Source organism: Neofelis nebulosa, chromosome 12 (assembly GCF_028018385.1).
Source record: "Neofelis nebulosa isolate mNeoNeb1 chromosome 12, mNeoNeb1.pri, whole genome shotgun sequence".
NCBI lineage: Eukaryota > Metazoa > Chordata > Mammalia > Carnivora > Felidae > Neofelis > Neofelis nebulosa.
The window spans coordinates 6505596-6525089 of NC_080793.1; the positions used below are offsets into that span (position 1 = coordinate 6505596).

General features: G+C 47.8%; 1 protein-coding gene and 1 long non-coding RNA gene across 15 annotated transcripts in view; one reads left to right on the forward strand and one right to left on the reverse strand.

Annotated features, from left to right (window-relative positions):
- Positions 1-1839: 1839 nt before the first annotated feature.
- On the reverse strand, positions 1840-3101 carry LOC131491200 (uncharacterized). 3 transcript variants are annotated; one of them, XR_009251352.1, is made up of 2 exons: positions 2837-3101; positions 1840-2168 (listed from the first exon to the last, which is right to left on the reverse strand). It is a non-coding gene; the product is annotated as an uncharacterized LOC131491200 (long non-coding RNA). The 3 variants fall into 3 exon arrangements; XR_009251354.1 differs by having other exon boundaries at positions 2345-3101; XR_009251353.1 differs by having other exon boundaries at positions 2341-3101.
- Positions 3102-3315: 214 nt separating this feature from the next.
- The window catches only part of FNBP1 (formin binding protein 1), a 145072-nt gene continuing 128893 nt past the window's right edge, over positions 3316-19494 (forward strand). For all 12 annotated transcript variants that reach the window (XM_058693818.1, XM_058693820.1, XM_058693821.1 and 9 more), the window contains exon 1: positions 3316-3492. In XM_058693818.1, the coding sequence (XP_058549801.1) occupies positions 3469-3492 (24 nt within the window). In that variant the 5' untranslated portion in view covers positions 3316-3468. The remainder of the gene's footprint in view (positions 3493-19494) is intronic.

Consider the following 19494-nt stretch of genomic DNA (forward strand, 5'->3'; position numbering starts at 1 on the left):
AGGAAAGGAAGGGACTGATAACTCGTGCCCATAGTGTGCTAAGCATTTTACACGTATTCTTTTTTTTTTAATTTTTTAAAAATCTTTATTCACTTTGGAGAGACAGAGACAGAGCATGAGCGGGGGAGGGGCAGAGAAGGAGGGGGACACAGAATCCGAAGCAGGCTCCAGGCTCCAAGCCGTAAGCCCAGAGCCCGACGCAGGGCTCGAACCCACAAACCGTGAGAGATCGTGACCTGAGCCAAAGTCGGATGCTCAACCGACTGAGCCATGCAGGCGCCCCAATCTCAGGAGCACTTAATCTTCAAAGTGCTACTACAAATCTTTGTGACTTTGAAGTCAGTAGCATTATGTCCGTTTTCTAGAGTGGGAAACTGAGGCTTAGAGAAGGAAAAAATTCGACCACAGCTCTGCAGCCGTCTGTGCAGGGCGATCCCAGTCTGGCTGACCCCAAAGCCTGTGTGCATGCCAGCCCCCTCATTCAGCCTCGTAACAAACTGTGCGGTCCCTGTTTTACCAATGAGGAAACTGAAACCCAGTTTAAGTTGACTTGGGAAGGTCACACACATAACACATCTATCTGATAAGTCATGGAACACTAAAATCCCAACTTAGCAGTTACAAAACCTATCTCCTGTAAACTAGGTAAAAGAGATCTCTACATCAAAGGCCCTGAGCGAGATGTGTATTATTTGCTAGAAGCATCAGAATTGTCAAAAAAGCCCTGGTGGAATTGTTGGGCTGTGCAGGGTCTCTAATCATGTCCACGGGAACGGAGTATCTGGTGGAAATTCATAGTTACCCACCAAGATCGTAACTTTGTAAATCCGTGTTCTTCAAACGTGACTGAGCGGTGAAAGAGGTATGCTGAACCCACAGTGACCTTCTATGTAATTCAAGCATTTACATAGAGCTTGGAATACGTCCTGTGAAAATTGATGCCTAAGTAGCTCAGGTCACCCTAATGTGTCAATAGTGAGAATTCTGTGTCTTAGAATTATTCTCTTACTATAAAAGAAACTGAAGTGGATTTTGTTCTGCCTAGAGAATACTGTGCTGTAATTATCCCGCCCCCCGCCCCCCCCCCCCGCCCCCCCGCTTCTCTTAATCCTGAACTGTGTTGGTTTCCCTTGCTTTGAGATCAGTAGTGCCTTTTTCCTTTATTTTTATTTCTTGAAGATTCTGACATTTTCAAAACTTTTCCAGGTACCACCCAAACTTAATGAACTTAAAGATATTTTGCAGTGTGGTCTGATTAACCTGGTTCCATAGAGTTCTGCTACTGTGGCTTCTAACGGGTTCCTATAACTATTTCCTGCTTACTTCAAAAAGGTTTCATTGTCATGTGGTCTTTTTTTCTTCTTCTGTCCCTTCCTCTTCTTTCCCTTCTAGAGCAGCAGGTTGTTTTTTCTCCTGATTAGCATATTTTCACAAATGGTCAGTGTGTTTTTGAGAAGCCTCCAAGAACTCAGTCAAGATTAGATCATTGTATTTGACTGGAAAAAGAGTCAAGCCTTGGCAGGAAGGGAAATTGAGTTGATTGCTGAGCAAGGTCTCGTTAGCTAACCTGTGTTTCCTTTACAATTTCCAGACAGCAAACTAAATTTTGCAGCATTGTTTGAAATTCTAAGCCTTCCAATTCAGTCGGGCTCTTAATCTGCCTTGGGAGTAAGAGACTGGCCATCCTGATTGTTGCATATCTAGCAGGCTCTGGAGTAAAGAGTTCCCAGACCTGGTAACTGTGAGAGAAAAATGTTTAAATACACGCGCTAAAAGCGAATGAGTAGGGGGAGCTGGTAACTGAAAAACAAAAAAACAAAACAAAACCAAACCACCCAACAGCTTAGACAGTTTCAATTTATTGTAACTCTGTCCAACAAAGGAAGTAGACTCGTAGGTTTCTCTGCAAGGGTTTTTCATCTCCACCCTTCCATGGAGAATGATAAACTTGTTGAGGCTGGTGGTGGTGGGGTGGTAGGTATTGGAGAGATGCATTATTGTGCAGTATTTCTAAAATGGGGCCCATTTTAGTTCTCAGTTACTCAGAAAAGTCAGGAACGTTAGATACGCGCGAAATGAAAACTTGGGGAGGAGAGGACGTAGTGATTCAGAGGGAAGAGTCGGAACTCCACAATTCAACACAGCTCGTTGGAAATATCTGGGTAGACCTTTGGAGCACAAAGAAAAGGGGAGCATCTACTTAAAAATCAACTCTGGGGGCACCTGGCTGGCTCAGTCTCTGGAGCTTGAGATTGTTTATCCTGGGGTTGTGAGTTCCAGCCCCGCCTTGGGTGTAGAGATTACTTAAAATCTTAAAAGAAAAATCAGCTCTCGGTGTACCAACGTTGGGCGGGTGGGTAACAGGTGCTCATCTCCTGTTCCTCTCCAGCACTGGGTGAGATGGATCCTTATAACCTCCATGTGGGAGGCGGAGTCATTGTCTTGAGGCCACCCAGCTAGCGTGTGCAGGAAGCCGGATTGACGCGTGATCCGTGGACCCAACGCCTTTGCTATTATAACCCACTCAGCCGCGACGTTATTTCACGTGTGAGCGTTTCTTGGCCCAACAAGTTGGGAACCACTGGTTTCAGAGATTAGAAATCACTGGTTGCCTGCCCCTGGATTCCTTCCCCAGCCCCTCAGAGCTGCTTGGTCGCTCTTGGCCTCGACTTCCCTATCTGTATCCGGCGCAGACATCGCCGTACCAGGCCCCACTGCCACCGTGCAAGGCCGCGGGGCCCTTCGGGCCTCCGCGGCTGCCGGGCGGTGGGAAAAGGGCAACCCGAGCGAACTCTGGTCGGCGCGAATGGCCGCCAGGGAAAAGTATTGTCCTTACGTCCAAATTGGCGCTCGGCGCGGTGGGGCAACCCCAGGCCTCGGTAGAGCACCGCTAATAACAGAGTCCGGCTACGTTCAAAGGCGAGAGGTCGTTCCAAGAGCACAGAACGTGGTGGCTAATAAGAAATAAAAGAAATCGGCAGGGCGAGTTCTCCGGGTTCCAGATCCCGCCGGCCCTCCCGCCACCCTGTGCGTCCTTCTGGAGCCCGGCGCCGCGGAGGCCCGGCGGAGGGCGCCCGGCGGGAAGGTGGGCCGGGGGCGGGGGCGGGGCGCGCGCGTGCGCGAGCTGTCAGGCCGGCCCCTCCCCCGGCGTAGCCCCGCCCCCAGCCCGCAGCCCCTCCCGCGCTTCCCCCGCCTCTGGGTCTCCGGGTGTTGGGCGGGCGGGCGGGCGGGCGCTGCGGCGGCAGCGGCGGCTGCTTCCTCGGGCCATTTTGCTGAGGAGCTTCGGGGAGGAGGAGCTGCCGAGGAGACCCAAGGCGAGGAGCGGCGAGCCAGAGGAGGCGGCGGCCGCGCGCGCACCGGGCTTTCCTCGATCGCGGGGATCTCAAGGGGCGAAGGGATCGCCGGGGAGGGGGACCGGAGAGCCGCGCCCGCCGCGCGGCGCGCCCCTTCCCGCCCCCTGCCTGCACCATGAGCTGGGGCATCGAGCTCTGGGTGAGTGAGGGACCGGGCCCGCCGGGCTGTGGCGGGGTGGAGGGGGGTGGGGGGGGGGTGGGGAGGTGCCTGGCGCGCCTGGGCAGGGGGCGCGGGCCGAGCTGCCTTGGTGAAGGCGATGGCGCGCTGGTCCGGGTCCCCGCGGCCTCGGGAGCAGACGCGGGGCTCGGTGCCCCTCGTCGGCCTTGGCCCGAGCGGGAGGTGCGAGCCAGATTCGCCCTTCCCAGGCGAGGGGAGCTGGTGTGGGTCCTCGGCCGCCTGAGAAGGGGGCACGGATCCGGGTCTCCCCGGCGGCCTGAGCCGGGGGTGCGGGTACCACCCCACCCCCACCCCCTCCAGCAGCCTGAGGAGGGGGCGCGGATCTGAGACCCCAGGCCGCCTGAGCAGGAGGTGCAGATCTGGGTCCCCCCTACTCCCTAGCGGCCTGAGGAGGGGGAGCGGATCTGAGTCTCCCCGGCGGCCTGAGCAGGGGGTGCGAATCTGGGTCCCCCTACTCTCCAGCGGCCTGAGAAGGGGTGCGGATCTGGGTCCCCCCAGCGGCCCGGGAAGGGAGCACGAACCTGTGCCTCCTCCCCAACGCCTCGCCCCGGTGCTTGGGAACGGGGTGCGGATCCAGGTCCCCGCGGCGGTCTGGTCGAGGGGCGCGGGCCGGCCTCCCTGTCCCCCGCGCCGCGAGCTCAGAGTGGTGTGTGGAAAAAGCAGCCTTAATCCCTCGCGTCGAGTAACCGATGCGCGACCGACCGGCTTCGAGGGGGCGTGGAGGCCGTCGGATTTTCGGGGCTGCGTGATGCGTTCGGGCGCCGCAGCCGCGGGTCCCTAGGGCTGTTCTCCCAGTGGAAGTGCGGGCCGATCTGGCGCTCCTCTCGGGGGCGGGGCGGCCTCGGCCCGGCCGGGTCCCAGGTCTTGGGTTTTGGGGTACACGGGCGAGAAGTGGTGCGTCTTCCCTCTCGGGGCGAGGACTTCTGACCCGTGGCGGCGCGGGGCGCGCTCGTAGTTCTCAAGGAGCAGCTCAGATCCTGGGCTTGCCGCGGGGACTGCGGCGTTTGGCCTGGAGGGGAAAGTAGTTGGGGGGAGATGTCTTCAGGAAGAGGCATTCGCGGGGGGAAACCGTTCTTGGACTGCTCAGAGGAAACAGTTTAACATGGGGAAGGTTGGCGGCGAGGGGCGCCCTCCGAGATCCTCCAGCGGGGGCTGCCGATGGGTAAACAGGCGGCGAGGTGTCTGGAAACGGCGTCCCCGGAGCGGGGCGAACTGGGGACGCCGAGGCAGCGCGCAGGCCCTCCCCGGGGAGCAGAGGCTGTGGCCGGTGGGATGGAGCTGGTTTCTCCGCCTCTCTCTGGATTCCTGGGGAAGTGGCCGGGCAGGGGATGGGCAGTACGGTGGGGGGGGGGGGGGGGGGGAAGGAGGAGGAGAAGTGGATGCAATCTCAATCATCGCCCAGCAATGTTCTCAAGAGGAGACCTTTCCCCATGGTGAACTCCAAAGGGCCTCCTTTCCGAATTCCATTTGTAAAGGGTGTGGAGGAGAAAAGTGTGGGGTGGTGGTTGCTCTGAGCCGAGGCCAAGAAATCTCGCATCAAAGTGAAACAAGCCGCTATAGAAACGGAGCGCATCCTCCCTTAATTTTTTTTTTTTTTTTTTTTTGGCTTTAATTGTTTTTACATAACCATTTCTCCGGCTCAGAAGCAGCTACTGTTACTGATAGCAAAATCCTGAAGGCAATAGCTCCCTTCAATTAGAGCGATTCATTTGATAAACATCCTCTGTCTAAACGGGCTCGAAATTTCGGCCGATGTTTACAAAACACTCATTTTAAAAATAAAGTTAGGGGCGCCTGGGTGGCGCAGTCGGTTAAGCGGCCGACTTCAGCCAGGTCACGATCTCGCGGTCCGTGAGTTCGAGCCCCGCGTCAGGCTCTGGGCTGACGGCTCGGAGCCTGGAGCCTGTTTCCGATTCTGTGTCTCCCTCTCTCTCTGCCCCTTCCCCGTTCATGCTTTGTCTCTCTCTGTCCCAAAAATAAATAAAAAAAAAAAAATAAAAAAAAAAATAAAGTTAACCGATGGTTTTAGGTATTTGCAACATACCTACTTAGGCAAAAATCTATCCTTTTAAGTGCGGTGTTTCTTTCCTCTTCCACTCCTTGTCCACTCCTTTTGGCTCTTTTTAAGCTTATCTGGGGTGGGGGGAAACAAATCAGAAGTAAATTTTATCCAGATAATAGAAATCCTGGCACGATTTCTTTTTGCACTGGTTCAGACAAGAGAGAGGGATTAAGGAGGGGGAAATGCAATCTATTTTTAGGCGAAACAGGTTGGGTTAAAGGGACTGAACACAGTGTGGCCATTTCAGTGGTGTGAGTGAATGTCCTAAGAGGTGATCCGGAAAGAGGAGGTAGCTGTGGGAAGAAAATGGTCGGTTAGCCCCAATCGCCTGCATTGCTCTTTAGAGGGCAGAGGGGTGGGAAAGACAATTTTGCCGAAAACAAATAGGAACTGGAATATGTATGACATGGAGCCTTGATTTGCCAAGTAAATTGGAGGGGTGGTGGGTAGGGATGTTGATGAAGCACGAGTGGGGGGGGGGTGGTGTGCTGGTAACTGTTGAAGCTGGGCCATCAGCATCAAAGGACCCAGGATACTCTTCCTACTGTACATGCTGGGAATTTTCTATAATAGAAGTAATTGGAAAAGGTCGTTAGGGAGTATATGTGTACTACTTGGAATTTTTTCTTTTCTTTCTTTTTTTTTTTTTTTGCTTGATAGATTGACAAGGAAGAACACATCAGTTACCGTTTTATACGTGCACGTAATATGTCGGTGAAGAGTTACCCCTAAAAACCATTCCACTCGAGTGTGTGTGTGTGTGTGTGGGGGGGGGGGCTTTGTCCTTGAGTGGCTGAGAGTTTAATAGAGGGGAAAAAATCAACACGTTATTTGCACTAATAAGAGAAGTGAATTATTGGAGTTTTAAGGTGAAATGCCCAGGAGTATAAGAGCAACAAAATGTCTCTTTTCAGTTGCTTTATTTTATTAGTATAGGAGATTTAAGAAAAACTTTGGAATAATGAAGGATTCTGAAAAAGAACTCTCCAGTCCTTCAGTGGTAGGAGACTGGGTGAAGTACAGGGGTGGGCAGTGTCCAGCAGTCGGGCACAGAGCAGGCATTGAGGGTTTTCCTTGAATGGTGGCTTGGACTCAGGCACGCGGGTAATAAGATAACGACGGGGTTGGGGCGCCCGTGTGGCTCAGTTGGTTGAGCGTCCGCCTTCGGCTCAGATCATGATCTCACGGTCCGTGAGTTCGAGCCCCGCATCGGGCTCCGTGCTGACAGCTCGGAGCCTGGAGCCCGCTTTGGATTCTGTGTCTCCCTCTCTCTGACCCTCCCCGGTTCACGCTCTGTCTCTCTCTGTCTCAAAAGGAAAAAAAAAAAAAAGATAACGATGGGGCGCAGAAGCCTAAATTGTCAGAATTACGTCTCTAGGTGGGATGAAACGGCACTATGGTTTGGGTGGCCATGAGTTATTTGTAACAGGTGGTTGCAGTTTTCACAGACCTTCACAAATACCACCACGTTTCTCACACATTTTAAGACTTTAGCCAAGATCCACACAGGCCTTTAAAACCCACGGGTTTCTAATGGGTCCTTTACACGCGAGGACTGGTCTCCACACATGTCCTCCTTTTCGGTGGAGTGAAACCTTTCTCTCTCTTCTTTACTTTCATATTCCAGGAAACCTTGAGAAATCATGCAATGTTCAGGAAGTTATCATACCACTGTAAAAATGAACTCAGACCCGTACTTTGTAATAACTTCATTGGATCGTTTGTATTTAAATTGAGGCTTTCTATTTTTGTATCAGAAGGTCATAACGAAGTGTAAATGGCTGCTTTAAAGTGGTTAGGGTATAATTAAATCGTTTCTGTACAACTCTTCACATTAGTCCCTTTTATTTTTGTTGTTAAAATTTTTTTTTTTAAGTTAGACTCACGCCAGAAATGGGGCTCGAACTAAGGACCCTGAGATCAAGAGTTGGGTGCTCTACTGACTGAGCCAGTCAGGTGCTCCCACCCCCACCCCCTCCCATACTATTCCCCTTTAATCAATCAGAACCTGACACAGAGCTGGATCCCACGACCCTGGGATCATGACCTGAGCCAAAATCCAGAGTCGGACGCTCAACAGACTGAGCCACCCAGGCGCCCCTCCCTTTAAATCAGTTTTTAATTTTTTTTATTGAACAGCCACTGTGTGCAAGACACTGATCTAACTCCTGTTATATACATTGAAGGATATCTACTTATTTCAGTGAAAGCATTGAAGCAGGTTTTAACTCTCGTCTGCCACATCAGAGTCTAAACAGAGATTTATGTTTCTAAGAATAACCAAAATGCGTTTACTCAAGACTTTGTTACAAAAGGTAATGTGAAGAGGGTTAAATGGATTGCCCTGATTTGTTGACACTGTGACTGGTCATGGGAGAAATGGCCAAGCAAGAATTTCTTACATTTGAATGGTTTTTTTTTGTTTGTTTGTTTTTGTTACTCAGTAGAGGGAAGTGACACGTTACTGAAGTGTCACTTCAGATTTTTATTTGCTCGCTCATTAATGCAAAGTATAAATAAGCCCGTTGGAAATTTTAGCTTTCCTCATAATGATTCTACTCTCTGCTGCTGACAAATGACTAAGTGACAGAACCTACTTTTGTTATCTCTCAGCGGCCTCTCTGGCATCATCATTTCTTTACTTTGGTGCTAATAAGAAATAGACTGGCCCAAATGCCAAAAGCAAGAAAACAAGCAGCGAGACTGAATAATACCTATTGGTTAACATAGTAATCCCCTGTGTTGATTGTGTGTAATTAAAAAAAAAATTTTTTTTTTAATGTTTATGTATTTTTGAGACACACACACACACACACACACACACAGAGTGTGAGCAGGGGAGGGTCAGTGGGAGGGAGAGGGAGACACAGAATCGGAAGCAGGCTCCAGGCTCCGAGCCGTCAGCACAGAGCCCGACGCGGGGCTCGAACTCACAGACCGTGAGATCATCACCTGAGCTGAAGTCGGCCGCTTAACCGACTGAGCCACCCAGGTGCCCCTACTGTATGCAATTTTTTAGCCTAAGTTTCCAAGACATTGCCAGGCACGTGATGTACATTCAACACTAGGAGAAATATGGTGACTGTGGGATGCAGTTTTTTCTTTTTTTAATTTTTTTTTTTGACGTTTATTTATTTTTTTGAGACAGAGAGAGACAGAGCATGAACGGGGGAGGGTCAGAGAGAGGGAGACACAGAATCTGAAACAGGCTCCAGGCTCTGAGCTGTCAGCACAGAGCCCGACGCGGGGCTCGAACTCATGGACCGCGAGATCCTGACCTGAGCCGAAGTCGGCTGCCCAACCGACTGAGCCACCCAGGCACCCCGGGATGCAGTTTTTTAGAGGCAGCCATGAAAGAGTGATCTAATAACTGTACTGAGAACAATGCCCGACTCACAGTAGGAGTTAGTAAATATTTGCTGAATAAATGAACGAATCCTTGTTGTCCCTTTTGATTTAACATTGGCTTTTTTTTTTTTTTTAAAGTAATGGGAGGGTAATTTTCCCACCTTTCTGCCCTCTGGCAGTTGTAAACATGTCTGATAATTCTAGGCGTCTTTTATTTATTTATTTTTTAATAGACTTCAGTTTTTAGAGCCATTTGGGTTTCACAGCAAAATTGAGTGGGAAGTACAGAGATTTCCCATAGCCCCCCCCCCCCCCCCCGCCCCGTTCACAAATATGCACAGCCTAGGTACCTTTTTTACTTTTTTTTTTTTTAAGTTTTTTTTTCAACGTTTTTTATTTATTTTTGGGACAGAGAGAGACAGAGCATGAACAGGGGAGGGGCAGAGAGAGAGGGAGACACAGAATCCGAAACAGGCTCCAGGCTCCGAGCCGTCAGCCCAGAGCCCGACGCGGGGCTCGAACTCCCGGACCGCGAGATTGTGACCTGGCTGAAGTCGGACGCTTAACCGACTGTGCCACCCAGGCGCCTCGTACCTTTTTTACTTTTAAAGTAAGGCTTGAATGTTTCTCTCTTCTCTGTCGTTCATGCTGTTTATGCCTGCTATGCATGTGTGTGTTCATTATAAGAACGCTTTCCAGAGTGTTAAAATTGTAAACTAGGCAATACCAATTGACTTAGTAAGTTCCAGGTTTGGGAGATTGATGAGTACCTCTCCTCACTGCAGAATGCTAAATGCAGGGCCATATTAACAACAACTCCTAGACCTTCTGCTCTTTATTCTTAATGATTCAGAGATTTCCATTTGGGATAAAACATAGCAAGACCAACAGGGGAGACATTCATTACTCTCAGATCAGTGGTGAGTGGAGCAGAACTGCTTCAGAAGACACACGAAATGGAGTTTAATTCTGTCACCCCTGCCTTGCCATTAAAATAGGCTTTCCCCAGGGGCGCCTGGGTGGCTCGGTCAGTTAAGCGCTCGACTTCGGCTCAGGTCACGATCTCACAAGTCCGTGAGTTCGAGCCCCGCGTCGGGCTCTGTGCTGATGGCTCGGCGCCTGGAGCCCGCTTCGGATTCTGTGTCTCGCTCTCTCTCTCTGCCCCTCCCCTGCTCACGCTCTCTGTCTCTCTCTGCCTCAAAAATAAATAAAACCTTTAAAAAAATTTTTAAAAATAAATAAATAAATAAACATTAAAAAAAAAATAAAATGAAGCAGGCTTTGCCCGCCTCTTCTGGTTATGAAACAAAACACGGGAGGTCTGGCAGCCTTAATTCCCTCATCACCTCCTTGTCCTCCCTACACACTAGACATCATCCTGAAAATTCGTATAAACTGCATTTTTGGTAGGTGACGCTGTATTTCAGGTACCGCAAAAGAGTTTTGTAAATGCCCGTGCTCGCCGTGCGACCACGTTAAACTCGCGCTGTACGTTGGGGCGACACGGAAAATGCTCTTTGGAGGTCTATTCAAGTATCACCCACTTCCTAGCTAAAGCTAAGATTGTGTTTCCTGCATTACTCACACTTGTTTCATCAACACCGCCCACATTTAAAAACAAGGCTTTATTCTGACACTTAAAAACTGCAAGCTACCGAGAATCCATGAATGCCCCAGGAATTAATCTAATTAGATTTTAGAACGTGGGTGTGAAATCTGGAATCAGTGTTTGTAATGAAATATTTGTTTCCTTTTTTAGTAACGCGTACTGGTTTCAGCCTAGCGATATTGTTTAGTTAAAAAATGTTAAAATCGGGGCACCTGGCCAGCTCAGTCGGTGGAACGGACAACTCTTGATCTCAGGGTGGTGAGTTCGAGCCCCGCTTTGGGTGTAGAGATTACTTAAACATAAAATCTGTAGGGGCACCTGGCCGGCTCAGTCGGTTGAGCGTCCGACTCTTGATTTTGGCACGGGGGGTGATCCCAGGGTTGTGGAATCGAGCCCACGCCAGGTTCTGTGCCGAGCAAGGAGCCTGCTTGAGATCCTCTGTCTCTCTTCCTCTGTCCCTTGCCCAGTTTGTGTTCTTTCTACATAAATAAATAAATAAATCGTAAAAAATGTTAAAATCATAAAAGGCCATGTATGTATATTATATTAGAGAGTTAATCGAGCGTATACAATGTTCCTTAGTCTTGGTCTTCCAATTGGACCAACTTTTAACTCGTAAATCTCATCCAGTTTGTAAGTTGTCTGTTAAATTCACGGAAAGCTCAAACAACTTCAGTTGTTCCATACTGGAAATAGATTCAAACCACCACCCCCCACCCCCAACAACGACAAAGAGGTGAAGCTTCCAATTTCTTATTGCAAGTTATAATACCTCTTTACATTTAATCTGTAATATCACAATAGTTATACTGCGTGTTTTTATTTAATTAATTAATTGATTAATTAATTAAATGTTTTATTTAGTTTTGAGACAAAGAGAGACCGAGCATGAGCAGGGGAGGGGCAGAGAGAGAGGGAGACCCAGAGTCGGAAGCAAGCTCCAGGCTCCGAGCCGTCAGCACAGAGCCCGACGCGGGGCTCGAACCCACGAACCGCGAGATCGTGACCTGAGCCGAAGTCGGAGGTTCAACCGACTGAGCCACCCAGGCGCCCCGACTGCGTGTTTTTGAAAATGTAGAACATGCCATTCTCGTCATGAGAATGAAATTTTTAACAATTGGCTCTTAGGCTAACACCTGTGGCTTTAGTGTATACAGTTTAGCAGCTACCATTTCTGTTTGTGCTTCTCTACTCTATGGTTTATATAAGCGGAAATAGTTTATAAATTGTATAAATTCTAGAGTTCTTGTGGTATTTTCACCTGTGCACCGTGCCCCATTGTCCTACATGCTGTTGAGTAGTTATCATCAACATTGCTGTTTATTGAGAGCTTATCATCTCCCGTGTCCTGTACAAATTATTTTCCATCAGGGGCGCCTGCGTGGCTCAGGCGGTTGAGCGTCCGACTTCGGCTCGGGGCATGATCTCACGGTTGGTGAGTTCGAGCCCCGCATCGGGCTCTGTGCTGACGGCTAGGGGCCTGGAGCCTGCTTCGGATTCTGGGTCTCCCTCTCCCTCTGCCCCTCCCCTGCTCACACTGTGTCTCTGTCTCAAAAAAACAAATAAAAAAAATTTATTTTCCATCCATCACCTCATTTAATCTTTTCAAGAATCCAGTGAGGTAAGTACCGTTCATGCGAGCGTCTGGGAAGAAGATGTTGAGGAGTTAGGAGTGGAGAGTTTTATTAGGAAGTAACACCCGTGAAGAGAAGAGAGGGAAGGGTGATTGCGAGGAGGGGCCACTGGACCAAGATGCAGCCTGACAAAAGTCTCTTGCAGGCCGGTGAGGAGCTCCAGGGCGAAGATTATCCATTGGAGCAATTTCACATTGGACAGAAATGGCTAGGCCCTCGTACTGCCTTGCACATTCATTGGCCAAGGGCCGCCCCAAGAACGGTGTGACCTTGGCTGCCACCTTGGTCCGTCTTTGGTTGGTGGTTGGTTGCCACAAGAAGACCATGACCTTGGCTGACAAGATAAGGCAGACCCTAAAGGAGGCTGTCTGCTACACTCCTTGCAGCTGGGCGGTGCATCCTTTCTGGAAGCCGGATCTGAGTGGCACATCTCTGCACCGGCCATGGCCATACCCTTATCGTCCCCTTTTGTGAGAGGAGGTTGAAGCTCAGAATGATAAAGTAACTTGCCCAAGTTCACGGAGTAGGGGTGCAATTCCATACCTGTGGGATACAAGAGCCCTCTTCCTCAGCCTTCAAACATTTTTTAAGTTAAGGGCTGCATGGCTGGCTCAGTTGGAAGAGCCTGTGAGTCTGTTTTTTTTTTTTTTTTTACATTTTTTTTTTCAACTTTTTTTAAATTTATTTTTGAGACAGAGAGAGACAGAGCACGAACGGGGGAGGGCCAGAGAGAGAGGGAGACACAGAATCTGAAACAGGCTCCAGGCTCTGAGCCGTCAGCACAGAGCCCGACGCGGGGCTCGAACTCACGGACCGCGAGATCCTGACCTGGCCGAAGTCGGACGCTTAACCGACTGCGCCACCCAGGCGCCCCGAGCCTGTGAGTCTTGATCTCAGAGTCGTCAGTCGAGCCGCACGTTGGGCATAGAGATTACTTAATAAAAAAATAAAAAATAGGGGCACCTGGGGGGCTCAGTTAAGCATCCGACTTCGGCTCAGGTCACGATCGCCTGGTTCGTGGGTTCGAGCCCCGCGTCGGGCTCTGTGCTGACAGCTTGGAGCCTGGAGCCTCCTTCCGATTCTGTGTCTCCCTCTCTGCCCCTCCCCCGCTCGCGCTCTGTCTCTCTCTCTCAAAAATACATTAAGAAGAAAAACATTAATAAACAAAAAAATTTAAGTTAATGTCTTCAAAAATATTCTTGTTGGAACTTTTTATTAGGGACATTTTCAGATCTACTTACAGGAAGTATTATTGTGAACCCCTGTGTAGTCATCACCCAGCTTGAAGGTAATCAATAATGTTGGCATTCTTCCCGTCTTGGCCCCACCGGGTGTGTTTAGAACCCTTGGTCTTTCCCCCACGTATTAAAAAAAAAATTTTTTTTAATTAAAAAAAAATTTTTTTTAACATTTTTATTTATTTTTGAGACAGGGAGAGACAGAGCATGAACAGGGGAGGGTCAGAGAGAGGGAGACACAGAATCCAAAACAGGCTCTGGGCTCCGAGCCGTCAGCACAGAGCCCGACTTGGGGCTCGAACTCCCGGACCGTGAGATCATGACCTGAGCCGAAGTCGGCCGCTTAACCGACTGAGCCACCCAGGCACCCCCCCAAAAAAAATTTTTTTTTAATGTTTATTTTTATTTTTGAGAGAGACAGAGACAGAATGCAAGTGGGGGAGGGGCAGAGAGGGAGGGAGACACAGAATCTGAAACAGGCTCCGGGCTCTGGGCTGTCAGCACAGAGCCCGATGCGGGGCTCGAACTCACAGATGGCGAGATCATGACTTGAGCCGAAGTTGGATGCTCAACCCTCCGAGCCACCCAGGCGCCCCTCCCCCACGTATTGTAACGCTGTTCAGCTCCTCCCCTTTTCCCAGGAACCAGGCAGAGAACCAAAATTCTTCTGCCCATCTTTTAAAATCTGAAGACAGAAGAGAACCCAATGGTTAAGTGCCCTGGACACCTTTATTAGAGGATTTATTTTTTCTAAGTTTTTGGTTTTTTTTTTTATGTTTATTTATTTTTGAGACAGAGGGAGACAGAGCATGAATGGGGGAGGGGCAGAGAGAGAGGGAGACACAGAATCGGAAGCAGCCTCCAGGCTCTGAGCCATCAGCCCAGAGCCTGACGCGGGGCTCGAACTCACGGACTGTTGAGATCGTGACCTGAGCTGAAGTCGGAGGCTTAACTGACTGAGCCACCCAGGCGCCCCAGTTTTGTTTTTTTTTTTTCAATGTATTTGTATTGAAAGAGTGCGAGGAGGGAAGGGGCAGAGAGAGAAGGAGACAGAGACTCCCAAGCAGTGTTCCATCTCACAAACCGCTAAACCGTGACCTGAGCCAAAATCAAGAGTCTGACGCTTGACCCACTGAGCCACCCAGGGGCCCCTATTAGAGGCTTTAGATGTCTCCTTTTGTGACCTATCAAGGACCATGGAGCTTCATAGCTTTCCCCGTTTTATAAATGAGCCTCAGAGAGGTGAAGCGACTTAACCAGACTCACCAATGAACCCTGGAGTTCATGCTTCAGGTTTGGGTTTGTTTGTTTGTTTTTCGGACACTAGACAAATGTAGTCGTAAAACTTCATTTTCCGTATTAGTAGCTTGCAATCCCTTTTCTGCCCACCACTCGCTCAGATGTCCCCAGCATCGATGTATGTTTTGCTTTCAGAAACCTTTGCTGTTAGTCATATTGGGAAGCACCGAGAACCGGTGACTCACGGAGTTAAGCGCTGCAGCCCCAGCAGAAACTGGGATGAATGAACCTTAGACCAGCAGGTGTCTCATGCGTGTCTAGTGGTTCCCTCATTCTTTCAAATCCAAAGTTATTTTTTTTCTCTTTTTTAATATAAAGAAATTAATTTGTAAAGGTATCACTTTTTTTGGTAATTTTTTTAAATGTTTATTTTTGAGAGAGAGAGAGAGAGGGACAGGGTGCAATCAGGGGAGGGGCAGAGAGAGAGGGAGACACAGAATCGGAAGCGGGCTCCGGGCTCCGGGCTCCGAGCCATCAGCACAGAGCCCGATGCAGGGCTTGAACTCACAAACCGCGAGATCATGATCTGAGCCGAAGTCAGACGCTTCACACCCCAAAGGTGTTAATCTTAAGATAACATTAAGTTCTGATTTCCCGTCTAACAAAAGTACGTCTTATCGAAAAGTATTTGTGTTATGGTTGTTGAAAAGTTTTGTTGATCAAATTGAGAAAGAATGAAGAGGTTATAGATACTGACCATTTGGGGGTTTCTGGCCGTCACATGCAGGGCCTTCAAAGTTTTGGTTCTTGGAGACTAAGAAGCTAACCCTTTCCCCTCCTATCTACAGCAAAAGGAAATGTGGCGACTTTTTTTTGTTAATTTTTTTCGTTTTTATTTATTAAAAAAATTTTTTTACATGTTTTATTATTTAATTTTGAGAGAGAGAGGGACAGAGTGTGAGCAGGGGAGGAACAGAGAGAGAGATGGGAGACACAGAATCCGAAGCAGGCTCCAGGCTCTGATTTGTCAGCACAGAGCCGGACGCAGGGCTTGAACCCAAGAACCGTGAGATCATGACCTGAGCCAAAGTTGAACGCTTAACCGACTGAGCCCCCCGGGCGCCCCGAAAACGTGGCACCTTTAAAGGGAACCGTTCCCTTTATACTTGTGTGGGCACAACCAGAACTGAGAGCAGGTTCCTAAAATGCATTAAAATACCCAACAGGTTCTTGGGAGAAATGATGTGGGCGTTCCCACGTGAGAGAGAAAGCATAGCAGAGCTCAACTCGGCCTTTGCGGATTGCCTAACCTAACCCTCATTAGTGTTGGGCAAGCCCTCACATTTCCCTTCCTTGGTTTCCCCACCCATAAAATGGTATGATGATGCTTTCTTCCTCTTTGTGAGAAAACAGAAAGGTAAGTGCTTGTTTGTAAAGTGCTTTGAGATGGTTCATGAGGCGTGATGGGTAAATACAAAGGAGTATGGTGATGGGAAGGGAAAAAAAACGACTCTCTTTGGGAGCCAACTGCAGAATCACCCTGCTGCAAGCAGGACTCATGAAAAATGAGCGATTCACTCCTTGCCTTCTGGTTTTCACGGTAAAGTCTTTGTCCTTTGACCTAAAATTCTCTTTACGTGTTAACAATGAAATAAAATAATAGGAGGAGAAAATGCCTGGAAATCCTGGCTATGGAAAGAAAGTCTGGACTTTAGGAGACCAGGCGTGTTTATTACTTAAAAAAGTTTTTGTTTTAACATATAGAATGGACTCCATAACACTAACCATACTAATTTTTAGCAATATACGTGGGTCTACTTAAGATATAAATTTAATGTTCCCTCTCCAGGCGGAATAGTTCTCTTTGGCTCTTATTACCACATTTTTTTTTTAAAGTTATTCTTACGGGGCACCTGGGTGGCTCAGTCGGTTGAGCGTCCGACTTCGGCTCAGGTCACGATCTCACGGTCCGTGGATTCGAGCCCCGCGTTGGGCTCTGTGCTGACCGCTCAGAGCCTGGAGCCTGTTTCAGATTCTGTGTCTCCCTCTCTCTCTGACCCTCCCCCGTTCATGCTCTGTCTCTCCCTGTCTCAAAAATGAATAAAACGTTAAAAAAAATTTTTTTTTAAGTTATTCTTACAGATCACGAGAAAAAAAAAGTTGTAATTAGGTACGTTAGGTAGACTGTGGTGATCATTTCACAATATATACAAGTATAGAATCATTATGTTGTACGTCTGAAACTAATAATGCTGTATGTCGACAATTATTTACTTATTTTGAGAGAGAGAGAGAGAGAAAGTGAGCAGGGGAGAGGCAGCGAGAGAGAGAGAATCCCAAGCAGGCTCTACGCTCTGCACAGAGCCCCATGTGGGGCTCCATCTCACCAAGATGATAAAAGACGATAGACTCAAATGCTTAACCGACTGAGTCACCCAGAGCCTCTCTATCTCAATTTTTTTTTTTAAGTTATCCTGAAGTGACATTATTTCCCCCCAAAAGCTGGATGTTTGCTGCCTGAGACATCTGATGAATTATGCTACGTCTCAGCTTAGTTTGAGATTGACTTCTTTCTTTTGTTGTTGTTTTATTTTTTATTTTTTTAAATTTACATCCAAATTAGTTAGCATCTAGCGCAACAGTGATTTCAGGAGTAGATTCCTTAGTGCCCCTTCCCCATTTCGCCCATCCCCCCTCCCGCCACCCCTCCTGTGACCCTCAATTTGTTCTCCATATTTATGAGTCTCTTCTGTTTTGTCCCCCTCCCTGTTTTTATATTATTTTTATTTCCTTTCCCTTATGTTCATCTGTTTTGTCTCTTAAAGTCCTCCTATGAGTGAAGTCATACGATATTTGTCTTTCTCGGACTAATTTCACTTAGCCTAATACGCTCCAATTCCATCCACGTAGTTGCAAATGGCAAGACTTCATTCTTGTTGATTGCTGAGTAATACTCCATTGTCTATATAGACCACATCTTTATCCATTCATCCATCGATGGACATTTGGGCTCTTTCCATCCTTTGGCTATTGTCGATAGTGCTGCTATATAAACATGGGGTGCACGTGTCCCTTCGAAACAGCACACCTATATCCCGTGGATAAATGCCTAGTAGTGCCATTGCTGGGTCGTAGGGTAGTTCTATTTTTTTAGTGTTTTGAGGAAACTCCATGCTATTTTCCAGAGTGGCTGCACCAGCTTGCATCCCCAGAGATTGACCTCTTCTTAACAAAGAACACAAAGAAGCTTAAAATTTTTTGCACTAGGATAGGTATATATGGAAATGACTGGCAATGTTTGGGCAAAAAAATTTGGATTTTGTTAGTATACATGTGCATGTAAAATATATTTTTCACTATAATGCTACATGTTTATTTTTATTTATTTATTTCTTAAGTAGGCTCCATGCCCAGTATGGGGCTTGAACTCAAGGCCCTGAGATCAAGAGTCAGATGCTCTACTAACTGAGCCAGCCAGGCACCCCACTATGACTCCAAGTTTTAATTTTATTATTATTATTATTTTTAATGTTTTTATTTATTTTTGAGAGAGAGACAGACAAAGCACGAGCAGGGGAGGGGCACAGGGAGAGGGAGACACAGAATCCGAAGCAGGCTCTAGGCTCCGAGCTGTCAGCACAGAGCCCGATGTGGGGCTCGAACTCACAAACCGCAAGATCATGACCTGAGCCGAAGTTGGATGCTCAACCGACTGAGCCACCCAGGCGCCCCAATTTTATTTTTATTATTAAAAAAGATTTTTTTTTAATGTTTATTTTGTTTTTGAGAGAGAGCATGAAGAGGGGGCGGGCAGAGAGAGAGGAAGACACAGAATCTGAGACAGGCTCCAGGTTCTGAGCTGTCCGCACAGAGGTCCAACGCGGGGCTCGAACTCATGAACCGTGAGATCGTGACCTGAGTCGAAATCAGACACACAGCTGACTGAGCCACCCAGGCGCCTCTAAATTTTTATGTTTAAATTTTACTTGGCCTTAAAAGTAAGTGATCTAGTATTATTTGTTCTGTTTTGTGAAAACCATTGTTGGTCTTTCAATGAGGATTGCGATGAGGATTGCGTTAAATCTGTAGATGGCTTTGGGCGGTATGTAAATTTTAACAGCATGGGGCTACACCAAAATAAAAAGCTTCTGTTTAGTGAAGGAAACACACGAAACACACACGAAACAAAAAGAGTGGGAGAAGATACTTGCAAATGATATATCTGATAAGGCATTAATACCCAGACTATATAATGAATGTGTACAACCCAGCACCCCAAAACCCACAAATAATCTGATCAAAAAATGGGCAGAGACCTGACCGTTTTCCCAAAAAAGACATAGAGAGGGCCAACAGACACGTGAAAAGATGCTCGACATCACTAATCGTCAGAGGAGGGCAAATGAAATGAGATATATCACCTTACACCTGTGAGAATGGCTAAAATCAAAAAGACAAATAACAAACGTTGGTGAGGATGCGGAGGAAAAGGAACCCTCTTGCGCTGTTGGTGAAAAGGCAAATTGGTGCAGCTGCTGTGGAAAACAGTACGGAGGTTTCTCAAAAAATTAAAAATAGGATTACCGTATGACCCAGCTATTCTATTACTGGGTATTTACCCCCAAGAAAGCAAAAACTCTTAATTCAAAAAGATGTATGCACCCCTAAGAATGAAATCTTGCCATTGAGAGACTCTGGATGGACCTAGAGGATATTATGCTAAGTGAAATAAGTCAGAGAAAGACAAATACCATATCATTTCACTCATAGGTGGAATTTAAGAAACAAAACACAGAGAAAAGGGATAATACCGAATCTTAAATACAGAGAACA